The sequence below is a fragment of the Periplaneta americana genome, chromosome 12 (assembly GCF_040183065.1).
Source record: "Periplaneta americana isolate PAMFEO1 chromosome 12, P.americana_PAMFEO1_priV1, whole genome shotgun sequence".
Lineage (NCBI taxonomy): Eukaryota > Metazoa > Arthropoda > Insecta > Blattodea > Blattidae > Periplaneta > Periplaneta americana.
In genome coordinates, this window is record NC_091128.1 from 87273583 (window position 1) to 87290504 (window position 16922).

A 16922-nucleotide genomic window follows, 5' to 3' on the forward strand; every position below is an offset into this window, starting at 1 on the left:
ATGCTGTTTAGTCTATGTCAAAACAAAATTACTACTGTACGAGATGATTTCAAGCAGTCGTGAATTAATATTCATCTTTATAATCACCGTTTATACTTGTCAGAGATGTTTCCTTGTATACTGATGCAATATTACAGTGATACACGAAAAGAAGTGCGAATGATAATTGATTTCCTAATGGCTAATGAAAGAGAAAGAGAAATTCATTCTTGTATTCAAAGCGACTCACAGAAAATACATTAAGGAAGTTCATTGGCACACGTAAGCGGTTAATGTTTGCCAGGGATTATTTTATGATTGGTTGAGCTGTGGTTCGGCGGAAGTGACAAAAGTTGACGCCCATCTGTCATTTGTCGAATGCCAAGGATGCAAAGTGGGTATATCAACAAATTAATGCCGCCTGTGAAACTCAGATTGTGAGAGACTGATTGTGGTTTACAGGTGTCTGTGTTTTTTTGAGAAAGTGAAGAAGTGAACATTCAGTGAGTTAAATGATGTTTCTCCGAACATCAACGTTATCACAGGTCTTCGGGCTTGTTACTTTTCTGTCATTATTATGTATAGGAAATTCATACTTTGAAACAAACTTGAAAGCAGGTGATCACTGTTTTTGCCAGGTGAGTGTTTCTTCGAAAGTATAAAATGTAAATGTCTGAACAAATGAAAATGTCATACAGTATATCATTTAATAAAGTCCTCATTCATTTATATGGATTGTATATTTTAGGTTATGAAACGCTTTAATTTGTTGAAACATTTTGTGTTTTATTGCTGTGTGTGTTTCAAACACATACACGAGTTCAGAATTTTTGACATATAATATACATTCCTTGATTTCTAAAAGTTGTACGTAAGTGATCTATTCCGTGGTTGCTAAATTCTGTTATTAGGGCTATTTGATGTGTGTATTCATTTAGCCTATTGTTAAACATAGCAATTGTTATGTACAAGAATTAATAACAACCAATGTAACAATTATAGGAATATAACATTTTTCGAATCTATTTTGTGTGCTTGCTAGGCTTGTAAACTGTTGTACGTGCAGGTGATGTTTAATTCCAAGTTTATTGAACTGTCAAAATATTGAACATAAAAATGGTATTTCATATTAGTATAAGCACCATGTGATAAAGTGAAATATGTTAGTAAATTGATAATAATGCGAGTAGTTATAATCGATGTCTTAGTTTATTCGATGTACAAACTGAAAATAGTTCATATTTTCAAACAAGTCTACTATGCGTACTTATTTTAAGTTTCACTTTGAACGATATATTGGTACTTCTCTGATGATCCAATTTGTTTGAGCAAGGAATGTTATTTGTTACCCAGTGGAATCCACACAAGATAGACGCCTTAAATTAAATTTTACAAACATAATTGCCCTAATGTACTCCAGACAGATGGTTTCTCTCTTTTGTCAATTGAGAATTCAATGGTTTACGAGGACTGAAAAAAAATTACTTTTGTAATAACTTTGCTTTATGTTCTTTTATTTTACGAAATTTATTTTTTTTTTTGCAGTTGAAAGGAAAAATAGATGATTGCAGCTGTAATGTGGATACAGTGGATCATTTCAACAATATGAAAATATACCCAAGATTAAGCAGTTTACTGAACAAGGACTACTTTCGATTTTATAGGGTATGTATGATATCTTTCAGTAAATATATATATTTCTTACTTGGTTATTTAACGACTCTATCAACTAGAGGTTATTTAGCATCAATGAGATTGGTGATAGCGAGATGGTATTTGGCGAGCTGAGGCTGGGTATTCGCAATAGATTACCTGACATTTTGCGTTACGGTTGGCGAAAACCTTAGACAAAATTCAACCAGGTAATCAGCCCAAGTGGGAATCGAAACCGCACCCGAGTGTAACTCTGGATCAGCTGGCAAGCGCCTTAGACGACTGAGCTATGCCGTGGGCCTAAATACCATTTTGATGAGTACGATTATACACATTATGAAATACAGAGTTTCTAATACCCGCAACATGTATCGGCTGCTTCCTGGTCTATTGCTATCCCCTCACCTACCTTAATGGAACCTTTCATTGTAAATTACACAACGGAGACTTTTTAAGTCTTATGATTAAACTATATAATTTAAAAGTGAATTAACTGACATTACACTGTTTAATCTTACTTAAAATAATTACAACAATAACTTACTCGAAATGATGCCCATCTGTTCTGAATCTGGTACAGTAGCAGCTCTACCATAAGGTGACATGGTCATGTTCCCTAGCAGTTGTAAATGAAATTGACCTGATTTTGTTTAGTTTTTTATTCGTACCCTCTTTCCTTTACTCTTGATTGAAGACAGGCACTTGTAGGAATGAGGTAAGTTGGGCTGGTCACATTTCCATTGCGAACTTCTCATATCATACTGTTTTACAATGAATACTGGAACTCATCTAAGGGTTGGTGTGGGTAGTGAAGAGTAAGGAGAGATATTTTCTACTTTATGGTGGTCTTTAGTTATAGGAGTAGTGTGACTGAGAACTTGAAGAAACTAAAATGAACTCCAAAAAGTACCACCATTTGCCAACTAGTGTCGCCACTTTAACTACACTATGCCAAAATAAATTATTTAGAATAGTTACCTAGTATATAAACTACGCAATTGAACAGCTGGAGTATTTTAACAAAATATTTTTGTGAGTGTGGTATGGCAGGGGTGCGGAAAGAAATTCCGAAATTGTCAGTCCAGTCCTGCCCATAAATATTTACCGCTAATATAAGGAAGTGGAGGTCACTGCATGTTTGTGTGTTTCCTTAGTGTGTTTCTTTGTAAGATACTTTTGAGTGAAGTCGAGTCTTACTATTAAGTGACAAAGTGACATATGGTTTTAATTAACATATATTTTAATCAATTGAATGTACAATAGTTTTATTTTAATCAGTTAGGAGTGAAAATTTTGTTTCAAAGTGATTGCCGATAAGTGTTCTGGTTTAGAATTAATGAAATAAAATGTTTACAAAGTAAAGCTATGAGAACAGACTTTTAGCAAGGGAGTTTGGCCTCCCAAAAACAGAAGTTATAGACGAGAATATTTTATTACATTTTTAAAAATATCTTCCGTTATTCTTCGTTTTCTTACACCATATGACCATGAATGCTGCGATGCATGGAAAATCATCTGTTAGCATATCCAATGAGAGGCGACAGTGCAGTTCTGGTGATATGCACCATACACATTTCCTTTCATACAGTCGAGAGTAAATAATGACGAGTATTTACTAAGACCGAAAGTAAAATGAAAGTTGTGTAAATAAAGACGACTTGTTCCCTGGACCATACAAATGTCGTGTAATGGAACAGTCGTGTGACTGATGAGGTTCTCCTGAACTCCAATAATGATTGTTTTGGGAATTTACATTGTATTGATAAATTTAGCCATGCTTCTTCAGTAAAAGTATCAGTTCTGGATTCACAGTTCCATCATACAGACTGCAGGATGTAATTAAAAAACTGAATTCCAGCATTGCTATCGGGATTATTCAGTCTTTGAACAACTGAAAGCTTACATGGTCACAATTTCAGTAATTTTGTTGTTATGTGCGATCCATGTGAAACTGCACACTGTGCTGCTAGGCAGTTCGGAGATTTACTTGAACTTCTTTCTAATGATGGTGTAATTTCGTTTAATTTCTCTTCTGTTAAAACAGCTCTTCACCTGTTTGCTTTCTTGTCCAACACCGACCCTGTAGTGTAAAACATATTATGAAGTTTTCTCATTATTGACTTTTTGGGCCATTTACACCAAGAAATTTTCTCACAAATTAGCCACCATGCCAGTCCAGTGGCTAGAGTGCTGGACTCATATCCTGTGTATCTGGGTTCGATTTCCAGTGCACCTATGATTTATGACTTGTGTTGGACAAGCCCGTGGTCCAGGTAACACAGGGTTTTTCTCTAGGTATTCATCATCTCCACCATCATCTCATCTCGTTGCAGGTGTAGCATAGACCAGCCTCCTATGGCGCACTCTGGGCACTGACTCTGTCAGTAAATTGGTCTATACAACTGGCTTTATATGGGTGAATGACGATAGTCAAGTACCTGCCATTAAAAAAATATCTAACGAATTTGAATCTGCAATTATAATACAATCCATAGTTAGCGAAAGTACTCACTAATAACACATACTGTTCCACACTGAACTTCATGTTTTAAAATCTACTTCCACCCTACATGCTGGATTGTGTTAAGAATAACTGATAGCCCGAGTACCAGGTATCATGTAGTAAATGCGGCATTGGTCCAATTGTCTGAGTAAATATCGGGAGTTGTACTGTCCATACAACTTATCTAGGCAGCTGGGTTCCCTAGTGCTCTCTCACTGTCCCGTAGCTATCTGCTAGCTACCTGACCATTGCTGCAGTAGTTGTACATACAGTTACAAAAACATCATTCGGTATTTTTCTTCAGTGCATTCCATTGGATATGGTAGTTGAAAGTATATGGATTCACAAAATAACAAATATAAATAAATTACATTCTTCTTCGTCTGTGTACAATACAGTATAATCACAACTCCAATTATTACAATTCGTATCTGACTGTGAACTACTAATGGTACGCGATAATAAAGTCTTCCAAGTGGAAGAGCTATAGGTCTGATACAGGGGCGTACACAAGGGGAGAGATACTGGGTTTGTAGCCCCCCCCCCCCTTGAATTTTAAAGTAAAATTACATATATTTCATTACATTTTCTCTCCCCCATTTCTTCTAATTCGACACAAATATTGAAAGGTTCAGTAAAATTTGTTTCAAATACATCCGGTGTACTTATTACATCAATTATTATTATTATTATTATTATTATTATTATTATTATTATTATTATTATTATTATATTTGGCTCACATATTTTCCTTAACAACTAATTCATAGCTTCTCATATCATTGCGTCTAAACCAAAAATATTCTTTCTTTAATTTGTTAAATTTCGTTTAAATTGTAGTGTCATCTTATTTATATTGAAAAAAAGAATTTAGATAAAAAAAGAAGCAGTATCATTCAGATTGGTTGTCTTGTTGAACATAGCTACATTCAGATTACGAATTTTGATTTCAGCCAACACCCAGGTTTCAACAGAGAAAGATACGAATTGTTCTTACAGTACACTTTGCTTGTTCTGTTACACCATGTACCATTAGCAATATGATGAAACACGTACTTCATGCACGATGGAACTTCTGCTCATTTCAGTGTCAATGTTTGTTGATTTCTAAATCAAAGGTTACGTGACAGGTAGATAGGTAGAGTTGGATCAATTCCTTCGCCTCTGCACTCTCCAGACCTAAAACCACTAGACGTTTAATTGTGGGGTTATTTAAAAGAGCTTATGTATGGAACCCCGGTGCCAGATGTAGAGTCTTTGAGTCCATATTTTGGAAGACGAGACAATACAACATTCTACAAGGATACATTAGCACATCTGGGATTCAATGCGACAGTGGGTTGATGTATGTATCCGTGCTAACAGGAGGCTTTTTGAGCGCTTACTGTAAGACAGATTTCCATGTGATATGCTGTTTTTATTTCATAATGTACCACATCATACAATGTAAGCAGGGTTGTAGAAAAAGAGATGTAACAAGGAAATAAAGCATTTCTGGACGAATGTTCATAGTATATTTTTTTCATCATTTATTTGACAGGAGTCCACACCTGTGGAGTAACGGTTAGCGCGCCTGGCCGCGAAACCAGGTGGCCCAGGTTCGAATCCCAGTCGGGGCAAGTTACCTGGTTGAGGTTTTTTCTGGGGTTTTCCCTCAACCCAATACGAGCAAATGCTGGGTAACTTTTGGTGCTGGACCCCGGACTCATTTCACCGGCATTATCACCTTCATATCATTCAGACGCTAAATAACCTAGATGTTGATACAGCGTCGTAAAATAACCCAATAAAAAAAATTTGACAGGAATATGCCCATAAAGTTTTGGAATACATTTTAGTTATATATCCTGTATAGTTATTACTGTATTAATATTTCTATGGTTTCTTGTCTACCCATGAGATACAATTAAATATTGATATTTCCTTTCCTTTTACACCATAAACATATGGTTCCTTCTAACTGGCTGTTAAGTTGCATCAAGACTATGTGGATAGTTCTAGAGATATTCCAAATGGCTGAATGTTTTCTTGACAGGTCTATTGGGATGTTAGAAGAAAAATTATTTTACTTCACAAACCTGATCCGTTAGAAAACAAATTTGTAACATATTTTAAAACATACAATGTTATTTGTGTATTACCAATTTCACGTGTTGCAAGATAATTGAATTATATATTTTTTGTTTGTAGAGCTAAGTGATAGAATATTACTGTACTACCAGTAATATAATTGAGTGTTGGCCATTTTTATGATTTTACATAGGCCTATATATGATAATGTTTGAGACTTCTATCACTATATTTTAAGCTTGTTTCCTTCCAAAACAACGCCAGTCCGTGTCTAAAGGTTTGTGTTATTGTGCATGTGACTTGAAAACTCGCTCAGTCTGTAGAACAGTGGATAAAAAAACTAGGCCAGTCCTTTCATAAAAATGAACTTAACGCATTTCGGGATCACACTCTTCAATTATTATTGCCTTGACCAATAGATAAAAGAAGAGGATAAGATTTACTGATTTACTGAATGTAGGTACCTTGTATGCTTTCCTTATCTCGGAAAACTTCAATCGATTTTTATCTTTCTGTATGCTTAAATGAATAATTCTTCAAGAGTTATTATATTGAAACTAATTCTTATCTTGTGTGTGTGAATTATTTCTGCTTCATTTGCTGACACCTGACGTTTTTTAGCCTTTAAATTGGTGAAGTATCCTATGAATACAACATTTTAATTTATGTTATAATTTTAATGAAATAACAGAAAAGAAATTTAATAATTTCGAGGGAAAAATTGTTCTGGGGCCAGGTATCGAACCCGGGACCTTTGGTTTAACGTACCAACGCTCTACCAACTGAGCTACCCGGGAGCTATACCAGACATCGATCCAATTTTTCCCTCTATATCCACAGACCTCAAAGTGGGCAACCAACGTTGAGTGCACACTAACTCTGTGTGACTTAAATTGTAGTTTACTGTTAATGAACAATGACGTGTATTATGCATATCAAGCAAATCAAGGGAGTTATACCTGAAAGCTTGAGTTGCAGAAAAGAAATTGTAAGGAAAAATAAATTTAAGCAAAATTATATAATAGTACGGAGTTCAAATAGAATTTTTAAACATCACCTCTAAAATTCATGAAAATCTTTCACACAATAAACTTAATTAGCCTATTTAACATCAGTCTTCTTTACACATATTTGATTATGTTTTTTTTTTTTTTTTTTTTTTTTTTTTTTGAAACCTTGTTCTTGTTATTACTTTGTCTGCAATGGCAGCCTGTAAATTCAGGAGGTTCTTATTATTGATATGGACATTGCATTAGTTGTTTTTTGCAGTCCGTCACGATAGCAATGTGAAACACAGAGTTCTTGCAATTCAAGGGTTCAGTTTTTGTTAACTGTAAAATTGATTATGTGCTATTCTTTGTCAATTGGCAAACCCCATATATGAGGTCAGGCTTGAAATATAATTCAATCTAATAGATTCATATAATTTGATTTAGTATGCTGACGGTCTGGGGTTTGATCCCCTATTGTCTCAACAGGTCTTCTTTGGTTTTTATTAATTAGCTTTTTCAGATAAGACATTAGTGTAGTAGTATAAAACAAACTACAATCATTTCTTCCAAGTTTCTTTTGTTAACCAATTTATTGAATAACATCTGCATTTGAAAGTGTTTTAAAACTGATTCTCTACTTTTATCTTCGCAGTTATGCCTGTTTTGCAATAATTGTATTGGAGTTAGTAATTTTATAGAATTTTCGTTATGTTCCATGTAGTGCAAAATTGTAGTTATTTATAGGTACTAATCCCGAACACCACGAGCTTGCTCAAACAGGTGTGCACTGAGTTAATAATTTGTATTTATTTTGTATTAAGTATGTAGCTATAAATGCTGTACTAATATTAATACGCATGTTTTCTTGTATACACTATAAAATTATAAATGCTTCTGCTATGATATCACATTGTCTATATATCAGGTTCTTTAAGTTAGATTAGGAATATGCCTCTGTTGTATGTCAGTTTCTGGCCTATTGTAGTTTCCAAGGTACAGTACATAACACTGTAAATCAGGTTCTGCTATCTTCAGCAAATATGACTGTGACGCGAAGTATTTCAGAACTACAGTATAATACAAATGCTAGAATTTTTGGTTGTGAAGTTTTCTGATTTAGGCATCAGAGACCACTGCAGTCTGCAAACTTAGTGAAGTAAATATGAAATGAAGATGATAATAAATTATGATATGTTGACAAAATATATCCGGTGACTGATTGGCTATAATTATCCTTCATTCGTGTTTGTGTTGAGGAAAAATCTCAAGAAAACCTCAACCGGACAATTTGTCTCATCTGGTATTTGAACTCAGTCCTGCTAGTGTCGTAATCAGAGATACTCACTACCGCTCATTGCAGTACTGGACTGTTTACAGAGCTCACCACTGACCAAAGCATCTTGCACAGCTTTTTCTGTAGAAGCAATGAGCCATTTGTTAGGGAATTGTATCCTGCTTGATTAAATGTATGTACTATGCATTTGAAGTTGATATTTGAAATTAACTTTTTTCTTGGCATTCCAAGATTTTCTGGGGAATGAGAATTATTCTAACATATTTTGCCTGTAAACTTCCTTCAGTGATAAGAATTCCTTGAATATAAATCTAGGGACCGTGAAGGTCACAGACTATGACGCTCATTGTGATAACCAAAGACTACTAATTGCTGTCATTGAATACTCGACGGTGTGTGCAGTGGAATTTGCTCAGTTACTTCCTTCCTGCGTTTGTCTATTCAGTAATAAATGGAGTCATTCAGATAAATGCACTGCAGGTCCCAGTTTTATGGCCCAGATAAAGAGGTGTATCTTTCTGTGCTGGAGAGACTGTTGGGCCAAGTAATAGACTGTTAGACACGTCTTTGAATATACTACATTGAACACTATAAATATGTTTTCTGATATTCCTTGCTAGAAAAAATTATCAGTAGTGCAATCCAATACACAAACTAGTGGAGAACATGCCTGACGGGGTGGCTACTGTTATAGCAACAAGAGGTGGTACCACGAGGTTCTAAAGGGACAAAAAAAGTGCCCAATTACTTTTTTGGTAGATAGTGTATATGATTCACTTTGGCCCATCTCAAACATCAACAATGTTCATGGGCCAAAGTGAATCATATACACTATCTACCAAAAAGTAATTGGGCACTGTTTTTGCCCCTTTAGAACCTCGTGGTACCACCTCTTGTTGCTATAACAGCAGCCACCCCGTCAGGATGTTCTCCACTAGTTTATGTAGGATATCCACTGGAATGCGTCGCCATTCCTCTTGCAATATGGCTTTCAGTTGGACAATGGTATTTGGTCGAATTTCCCGAAACCTCAATTGCCTGTCCAATTCGTCTCAAAGGTGCTCAGTGGAATTGAGATCAGGACTCTGTGCAGGCCAGTCCAATTGGTGAACATTATTGTCTGCATACCATTGCATAGTAGCCACCGAAACATGGCATCTAGCACGTAAAATCCTGGGTGCCCAATTACTTTTTGGTAGATAGTGTAGTTAGAGAAAACCATGTTAGTGCAGACTTCTTGCATGATAAATGTTACTGTAGACTATAAATTGGACTGTCAATGAAGTTACTCCGAAAGTCGGAGTTATGTGATAATAACAGAAAATAAGTACTGGCACTGCAAATGAGATGTGATTGTTCCAGGCAGTAACATATGTGACAGTAATGTAGATTCTGAAAGTGATTGAGAGGAGAAACTCCATCAAAATAACCCAAATAAACAGAAATTTTTGCGATTTATAGTGTTCTGTGAAATACTTATTATTTTAGTTTCCGTTTAATTTAAAAGCATGTGTTATTTGTTTTCAATTTGCTGTTTTAGAGGTTTGTAAGAATTTTAAGCATTTGGAGTTTCTTTCCCTTCTCCACTTGATTCCTCACAAAACGAGACTTAAGTAATATTCGCATTACTCTACATTTTAAGTATTAAAGGGACAATGTATTGACGACTTACATGTTCGGTAACTTCAGAGTGGTTTATAGAATTCTGTGCAGGCCCGGATGGCAAGTGACTCGGCTGAAGACTCGCTATCATGTGGCTAGCACTGACGAAGCTCTTAAGAGGTTTTTGAGGCTTAGCCTACAAAAAAATTTTGAGTTATTATATCTAGTAACAGTATAAATTCGTAATAATGATGTGTCGTAACACTTGGTTTCACTTTGATCCTTCCATATATTAAATTCATTGTTGGTAGTCATTCCACTGCAAGAGGTTTGTGGCAAAAGCCTCGTAGTGACGTGTGATGGCCTCACTCACAAGCAGCGCCACTCGCAAGCTTGAGGGAAGGTCGGGGAGGAGAGAGATATTGATTTGCTATGACTCAGTAGCAGGTTGCAGGGCTAGGCTCAATGCCATACTACGTTCGTCTTCTGAGAATGTACTGCATTGTTGAATGTTACTTTAATCAAAAGTGCATGCTCATACTGAGAGAACATTGAGGTCATTATTTGCAGAATTAAAAGAGAAACTGTTTTCAAGTTTATGAAATAAAATGAACTTATGAAGATAGGAGATTGATACTATATGTACATATTAAAATAGCAGATGAAGGAAGACAAAATAGAAACTTTCAATTGTCATGGTATAAAAAATACCCTTGGCTAACAGAGTGTTCTGAGAGAATTAAGTTATATTGTTATACCTGTCTTGTGTTTGGAGGTGAAAATGAGTGGTCATCATCTTCTTGTGGGGTCTGTGTCACAAAAAATTTTGATAGAAAAGCCGACAAACATCTGCTGTATAAAAAGATATAAGATAAGCGGATTTTTTCAGCCTACCCTGTATTTACGCCTTAGCGTTGCCACTGGTGGCTAGCGGACCCTCGGGAGTTGAAATAAGTTACTCAATTCCACAAATAGAAATACTGTAGTAACTATGCATTTGTACTGTCATTAAACTTAACTTGATTATAAGAGGTGTTGGAAATGATGTCCTTCTGCTGTCTGCCCCTGGTAGAGGGGAAGAGAAGGCCTGATGGCCTTATTTCTACCAGGTTAAATCTTTGATGGGCGATCATAAGAGTACAAGTCAAAAAACCTTATTTTACAGGAGAGCAAAAAAAACTGTTTAACATCGTACATGATTTTGAAGATACTGTTATGTGCATCAGAGAATGCTGTGTTCTACAGCAGGTTTTGACTTGTACTCTTTGTACCAGACATAGATATCGAGCTGATGATGACAAAACTGTACATATCTCAATTTCGCCAAAAATTGACTTGTACTCTTATGATCGCCCATCAAATAAATAAATAAATAAATAAATAAATAAATACATTTTTTGACATCTCTGAAGAAAATTGGTGTTCACATACTGAAGTTTCTAATTCATGATCCTCTGAGAGCTGTGGTTGTAGGAACATCCGTTTTTTGTGCAAGCCTATGGAGATATTTTTGTGAGTTACGTTATAAACTTTCTCCTGTTTCATCTAGTTTTCCCTGAATAAATGCACGCAGTTTGTTCTTGGTACTTTTATGCACCACAGAATCTGTTTCCCTAAATTTTTTAAAGGGATTCTTTATACTATTTTTGTGTGGAACCTAAATGTCAGGAAATTTTGCTGCAAATTGTCTTCGCATTCTTCCACAATCACACTCTTGAAATTGTCTTACTATCTATACAATGAGGTCAGCTGAAAGGTCAAGGTCAATGTGTTTCACCTCGGAGACCAGGTGAATGTGGTTAAATCATATCAACTAGTGAGTTTATCATGACAAGTCTGCCGGATGTTGTTAATGCTGTGGTAATATTGTTTGCTGCGGAATGCACAGAATGTGAGGGAATATTCTGTGTGAAGATGACATTTCCGAGTTTATTGTTAAAATTACTTAAAACAGTATATCTCATCTATTACCTCACAAACTTTGTTGGTTGAATATTTCTGCATTTTATATTTCGTATATACTGTATATAAAATTTACGTGTTATCTGTATGAGATTTTCTGTGGACACTTTGCATTCTGCTATGCTGTGTTAAGTATTTTAAGCTATGTGACGGTTTGAATTTGATTCTGAAATAACTATATTATAAATTTTACTCTTCATTCCGTCATTGTCACTAAGAAGTACAAATGGCTGATTTACTATATTTTTATATTTTCTCTTGCAGGTTAGCTTGAAACAAAAATGCCCATTTTGGACAGATGACAGTAGATGTGCCATGCGATATTGTCATATTGAGCCATGCTTGGATGTAAGTTGAAACATTTTACGATGTAGATTCCAGTTAACTTGTTTCTGCATGAAAAGAATTACTCGGATTTAATTATGTTAAATCTGTGTTCCATATTTTTAGGTATACTTTTATATTTAAAAAAAAAAAGCTCCCAGACTGTTGTGATTCATTTATGAGGTGTTGATGGTCCCATATTTTGAAACTTATGATTCAGTGATTTAAGTTATGATAAACTGGAAGTTACTAGGAAGTAGGCCCTAGGTGGCAGATTTAAAAAAATATCGTCATTACGCTTCGAAAAACTGCTACATACAGAAACTAAAAACATTCCAGGAGGAGCAAAAAAACATACATTTCCAAATTGGTTATAGAAAGTGGATTTTATTTTTCCATTCTACAAACGAAACTACTGAGTATTCACATAACGTATTATAAGGGACGATTCCCAACAGTTTTTTTTTTTATCTTTTTGCACCACATAACCCATTTTTGACCGAAATGCCACAGCAATTTTTCGAGGCGCAATGAAGATATGGATAATAAGGTACCAAATTTTTTCCGAATCAGTAAGTTTTTTTTTGTTTAAGTGTACTATCTCAAATGCATTTATTTTAAAGAAAGAGTATGTCCTCAAATAACTCGAAGTGGACAGATATATAGTACAGTGAAACTCCAATAACCTGTTTACCTGTTTACTACATTCTTCCATGCAATACTCTCTTTGGTCCGGCAACTTTTATAAGCTACCCCGTTTATTGCACCCAGATACCTACATAAGGCACTCCTTTTTCGTGAGAATATTTGCTTTTAGATTCATATTATTAATGTTTGGAAGAAATAGAACATTTTAGTTCCTTTGTCCGTCCGTACAAGGGCCACCTTCATGAGCATTGAACCCTTTACCTAGCACTTAAGCCTACAGACAATATTTAACCCTTCTGTTACTCCCTCTTTGTCACATAGCATTAATTTAGAACGATACTTTGTAAGTACGAACTTGTGTTATTTTTCGTTTTCAGGCAGATATTCCTGAAGGTCTGAAAGGTCACCAATCCAGAAATGGTGTGCTGGAGGAATCACCTTCGTTGAAGGTAATAATCTTGAGAAGACGAGTAAATCTATGCAAATCGTTAACTTTTTTTAATAATATCTTCCGTTGTTTATTTCCACTTTGCATTCCTCCCTTTACTCATAATAGTTGTGAAAAAAATCATTTTCCAGATTATCACAGGAATACATGCTTAAATAGTCTCATGAACATGTTTAGACTAGTGTGTGTGTGTGAATGTGTGCGTGCATGGGTGCGTGTGTGCGAAAAAAGGAGAGAGGGAGAGACTCATTTTACTGAAAATGCCCAAATGATATCTGATGAATTTAAAATAAATAGTTTGTGTACGTCTTAAAAGAGAGTTGTTATTGTTGTTATTTAGTCAACTGTCTGAAGCCAGGTCTGAACCTCACAAGTGATACCAATAAGGCAGGAGATAATAGGTTAGTGGCGAGTTCCTTTCCCCCTCCATTGCATACGTCGCTGATTAGCTACATATTACACTAATGAGACTTCAGATGCATACAAACAATTCTTCCTCTGACATATATTATCAAGTGAAATGTACTGCCTGATAATAGATGTATCAGCCAAAACCTCAATCAGAGGTAAAATGGAGTAATATGACATATAGATGAATATTGAGATTTTGAGAAACACGTTTATTAAACAGATGCACAATTCAGCATGCAGAGTAGTATTATTTCTTTCAGTTACATGATAACGATATCTATTAAAAAACTGCCTTCATTGTGAAATCATCATTTGACAGTCAGGTGTCAGTTTGATATGAAAAAATGCATCTACATAGATATGTCAACTTTGACACAATCGTTATATTAATCAATGCCCATATAATCAATACTACAACTACTATTGCTGTTGCTGCTGATGATGTGTTGTGGTTACTCATCTCATCGGATTAGACTATTATTTTGAGGAGATTGTATTTTTAGGTTGATTTAAAACTGATTGACTTTCTGCTCCTGTGCCATTTTTAATTATATCTAAACAGTTAATAATATGTTTATATGTCACTTTTTTACTACAACTGATTGACTTTCTGCTCCTGTGCCATTTTTAATTATATCTAAACAGTTAATAATATGTTTATATGTCACTTTTTTACTACAGTGTTACAGTTATGAAAAGGTTTTAGCCTTTGTCCATTAATTGTTTTCATTAATATCAGCTGTCTAAGGTGTGAATCTTGATAATGCAGTTTTATTTCTTGTTAGAGTTGTATTTATAGGTTTTCCAGATTCTTTTGCATTATACTAATCATGTTTGCGAGAAACTTACCATTTTTCCTTAACTTATTCTTGACTATTAAGTGTATTTTCCAAAATGTCAGATTCCTGTTACAATTTTCTGTCACTTTTGATCCTTCCTGGGGTTACCATCTGGACGTGGTAGGAGGGAAAAATTGAGAGTAGCCTCACACGATCTAAAATCTAAGCCTGAGAAGCTTGTCATTCATATTGATGCCGTCAATGCTTCATTGAGTGTCCAGTGTCTTCTTTATCTGTAGTCTGGTTTTGGTGTGTCCATAGTGTTATTTATCCTTAATACATTATTATGTTAATTTGTTCTTTATTTGTGAAACGATTTGTACACCTAATTCTGGTCGTCCTTGGTAATCAAGAAGTTACAATGCTTGCCAGTAGGTCCAAAGTGATTTTTTAAACTGGGTTGAAGGCGATGCATAGAGATGGTAGATTTTTAGTCACAGTAAATGCGAAATGTGCCCAAGTGCTGTCTAAATAAGTAATTTTACGTTTAAAAGCATGTTAAATATATTTGTGTATTTTTATAATTACAATAAAATGCGAAATGTACGTGTTTCTGCGAAATAAGAACGAAATTAGCCTACATCAAAATTTTTGTGTTTTTGTAAAATAAATAAGAATCTATCTAAGACCTCGTCACATACAGGTTTTTACATTTTTTCAGCATGCTCATCTGCCATGGCATGCATAAGTGTACCCTAAGTGGTGAAGAGGGGATATGATCGGTACCGTAAACTAGGGTTACTTTGAAAACAGAGGATACTTTGAACATTTTTTTCAGAAAATCCTATTTAAGTTTCTACATGCTGCACTTGTTATAGATGGAGGTAGATTTGGTATGAGAGTGATTTTATGATAATGTACCTCCATCTATAACAAGTACAGCATGTAGAAATCTAAATATGATTTTCTGAAAAAATGTTCAAAGTTTCCTCTCTGTTCAAAGTAATCCCAGTTTACGGTAGAGTTGTTTGACAGTCCTCCTGACTAGGTTATATGGACCTGCTAAATGGCAGGTGTGGCCCTCCAAAGAGTTTGATGTTGCGTGTAGGTCAGCGTTTCTCAAACGTTTTTGAAGTGGGGACCACTTTTTTAAGACAGAACAGTTTCGTAGACCACCTTACTCTTGTTCCCTTAGAAAGTAAATGTATAATTTTTGTAACATATTTTAATACCATTATTCTTATATTTTAAAACAGAATTAATTAATTAAAATTAATTTAATTCATTTAATTTTATATTAGTATTAATTAATTAAGTTAATAGAAAAAATTCATTTATTAAGTAAACAAAACAAATGTTGGTACCCACATTAATGAGGTGGATAAGCCTGCCGATTCTTGCACAGTTCTATATTTGGATGTATGCTGGTAAGCTTAAGTCTGAGATCGTCACATACATCGATTCGATTTCGGTACTTTGTTTTTATTAGAGTTAGTGATGAAAACCGTTTCTCATACAGATACGTAAAAGCAAACTGAATTATAGGCCTAATCTATAAAGTACCATTGTACAGTTCACTATATTCTCTTTTCACTTGTGATGAGGTCTAGAAATTAACCATACCTTCCGCCTGGAATTTCATTTCAAGTCCGGTGTCATTCGAGAGTTTAATTAACTGTTTTTTACTCAATGAAAGTTTGTTATTTTCAATATCGCAATGAAAGGGATCGCGAACCCATGAAAGTTTGTCATATTTAGTTGGAAAATAAGTTTCAGATTGTGACCTCAGAGTTTCGAGATGCGAACATATGTCATTGCGTAATTCTTTTCCAAAAAAAAAAAAAAAAAAAAAAAAAAAAAAAAAAAAACTCTTTATTTTCTCATGCACATTGAGAACAGTCAAAGAATTACCTTATAGAGAGAGAGATTTAGTTCGTTTAGTTTTGAGAATACATCTGAAAGAAATGCGAATGTACTTAGCCACATGTTATCAGCTGATGTGCAGGGAAAAGATGGCGAGAAACATTACGTTCATAGTGCTTTAAATCCCTCTTTTGTTGCTGAGAGTAGAGTGGGAAGTCGGTACAAGTAGGGTAATAAATTTCATAAAATGTCAGTACTGGGACAAAAAGTGAAAGGTGATTGCCATGTGTCATTTCCAAACTTTGAGATTTTCAGCTATAATGTGATACGCAATTCGTTTGAATTTTATTTTTTATTCTGCCCTTTTTGAAGGACTGCAAGGGCAGACCTTGAG

General features: G+C 34.8%; 1 protein-coding gene across 1 annotated transcript in view; it reads left to right on the forward strand.

Moving 5' to 3' along the window:
* The first annotated feature begins 296 nt into the window (after positions 1-296).
* Positions 297-16922, forward strand: part of Ero1L (endoplasmic reticulum oxidoreductin-1-like protein) — a 45379-nt gene continuing 28753 nt past the window's right edge. The window contains exons 1-4 of the mRNA XM_069841709.1: positions 297-617; positions 1525-1644; positions 12320-12403; positions 13405-13476. Of these exons, the coding sequence (XP_069697810.1) occupies positions 492-617; positions 1525-1644; positions 12320-12403; positions 13405-13476 (402 nt within the window). The 5' untranslated portion in view covers positions 297-491. The remainder of the gene's footprint in view (positions 618-1524; positions 1645-12319; positions 12404-13404; positions 13477-16922) is intronic.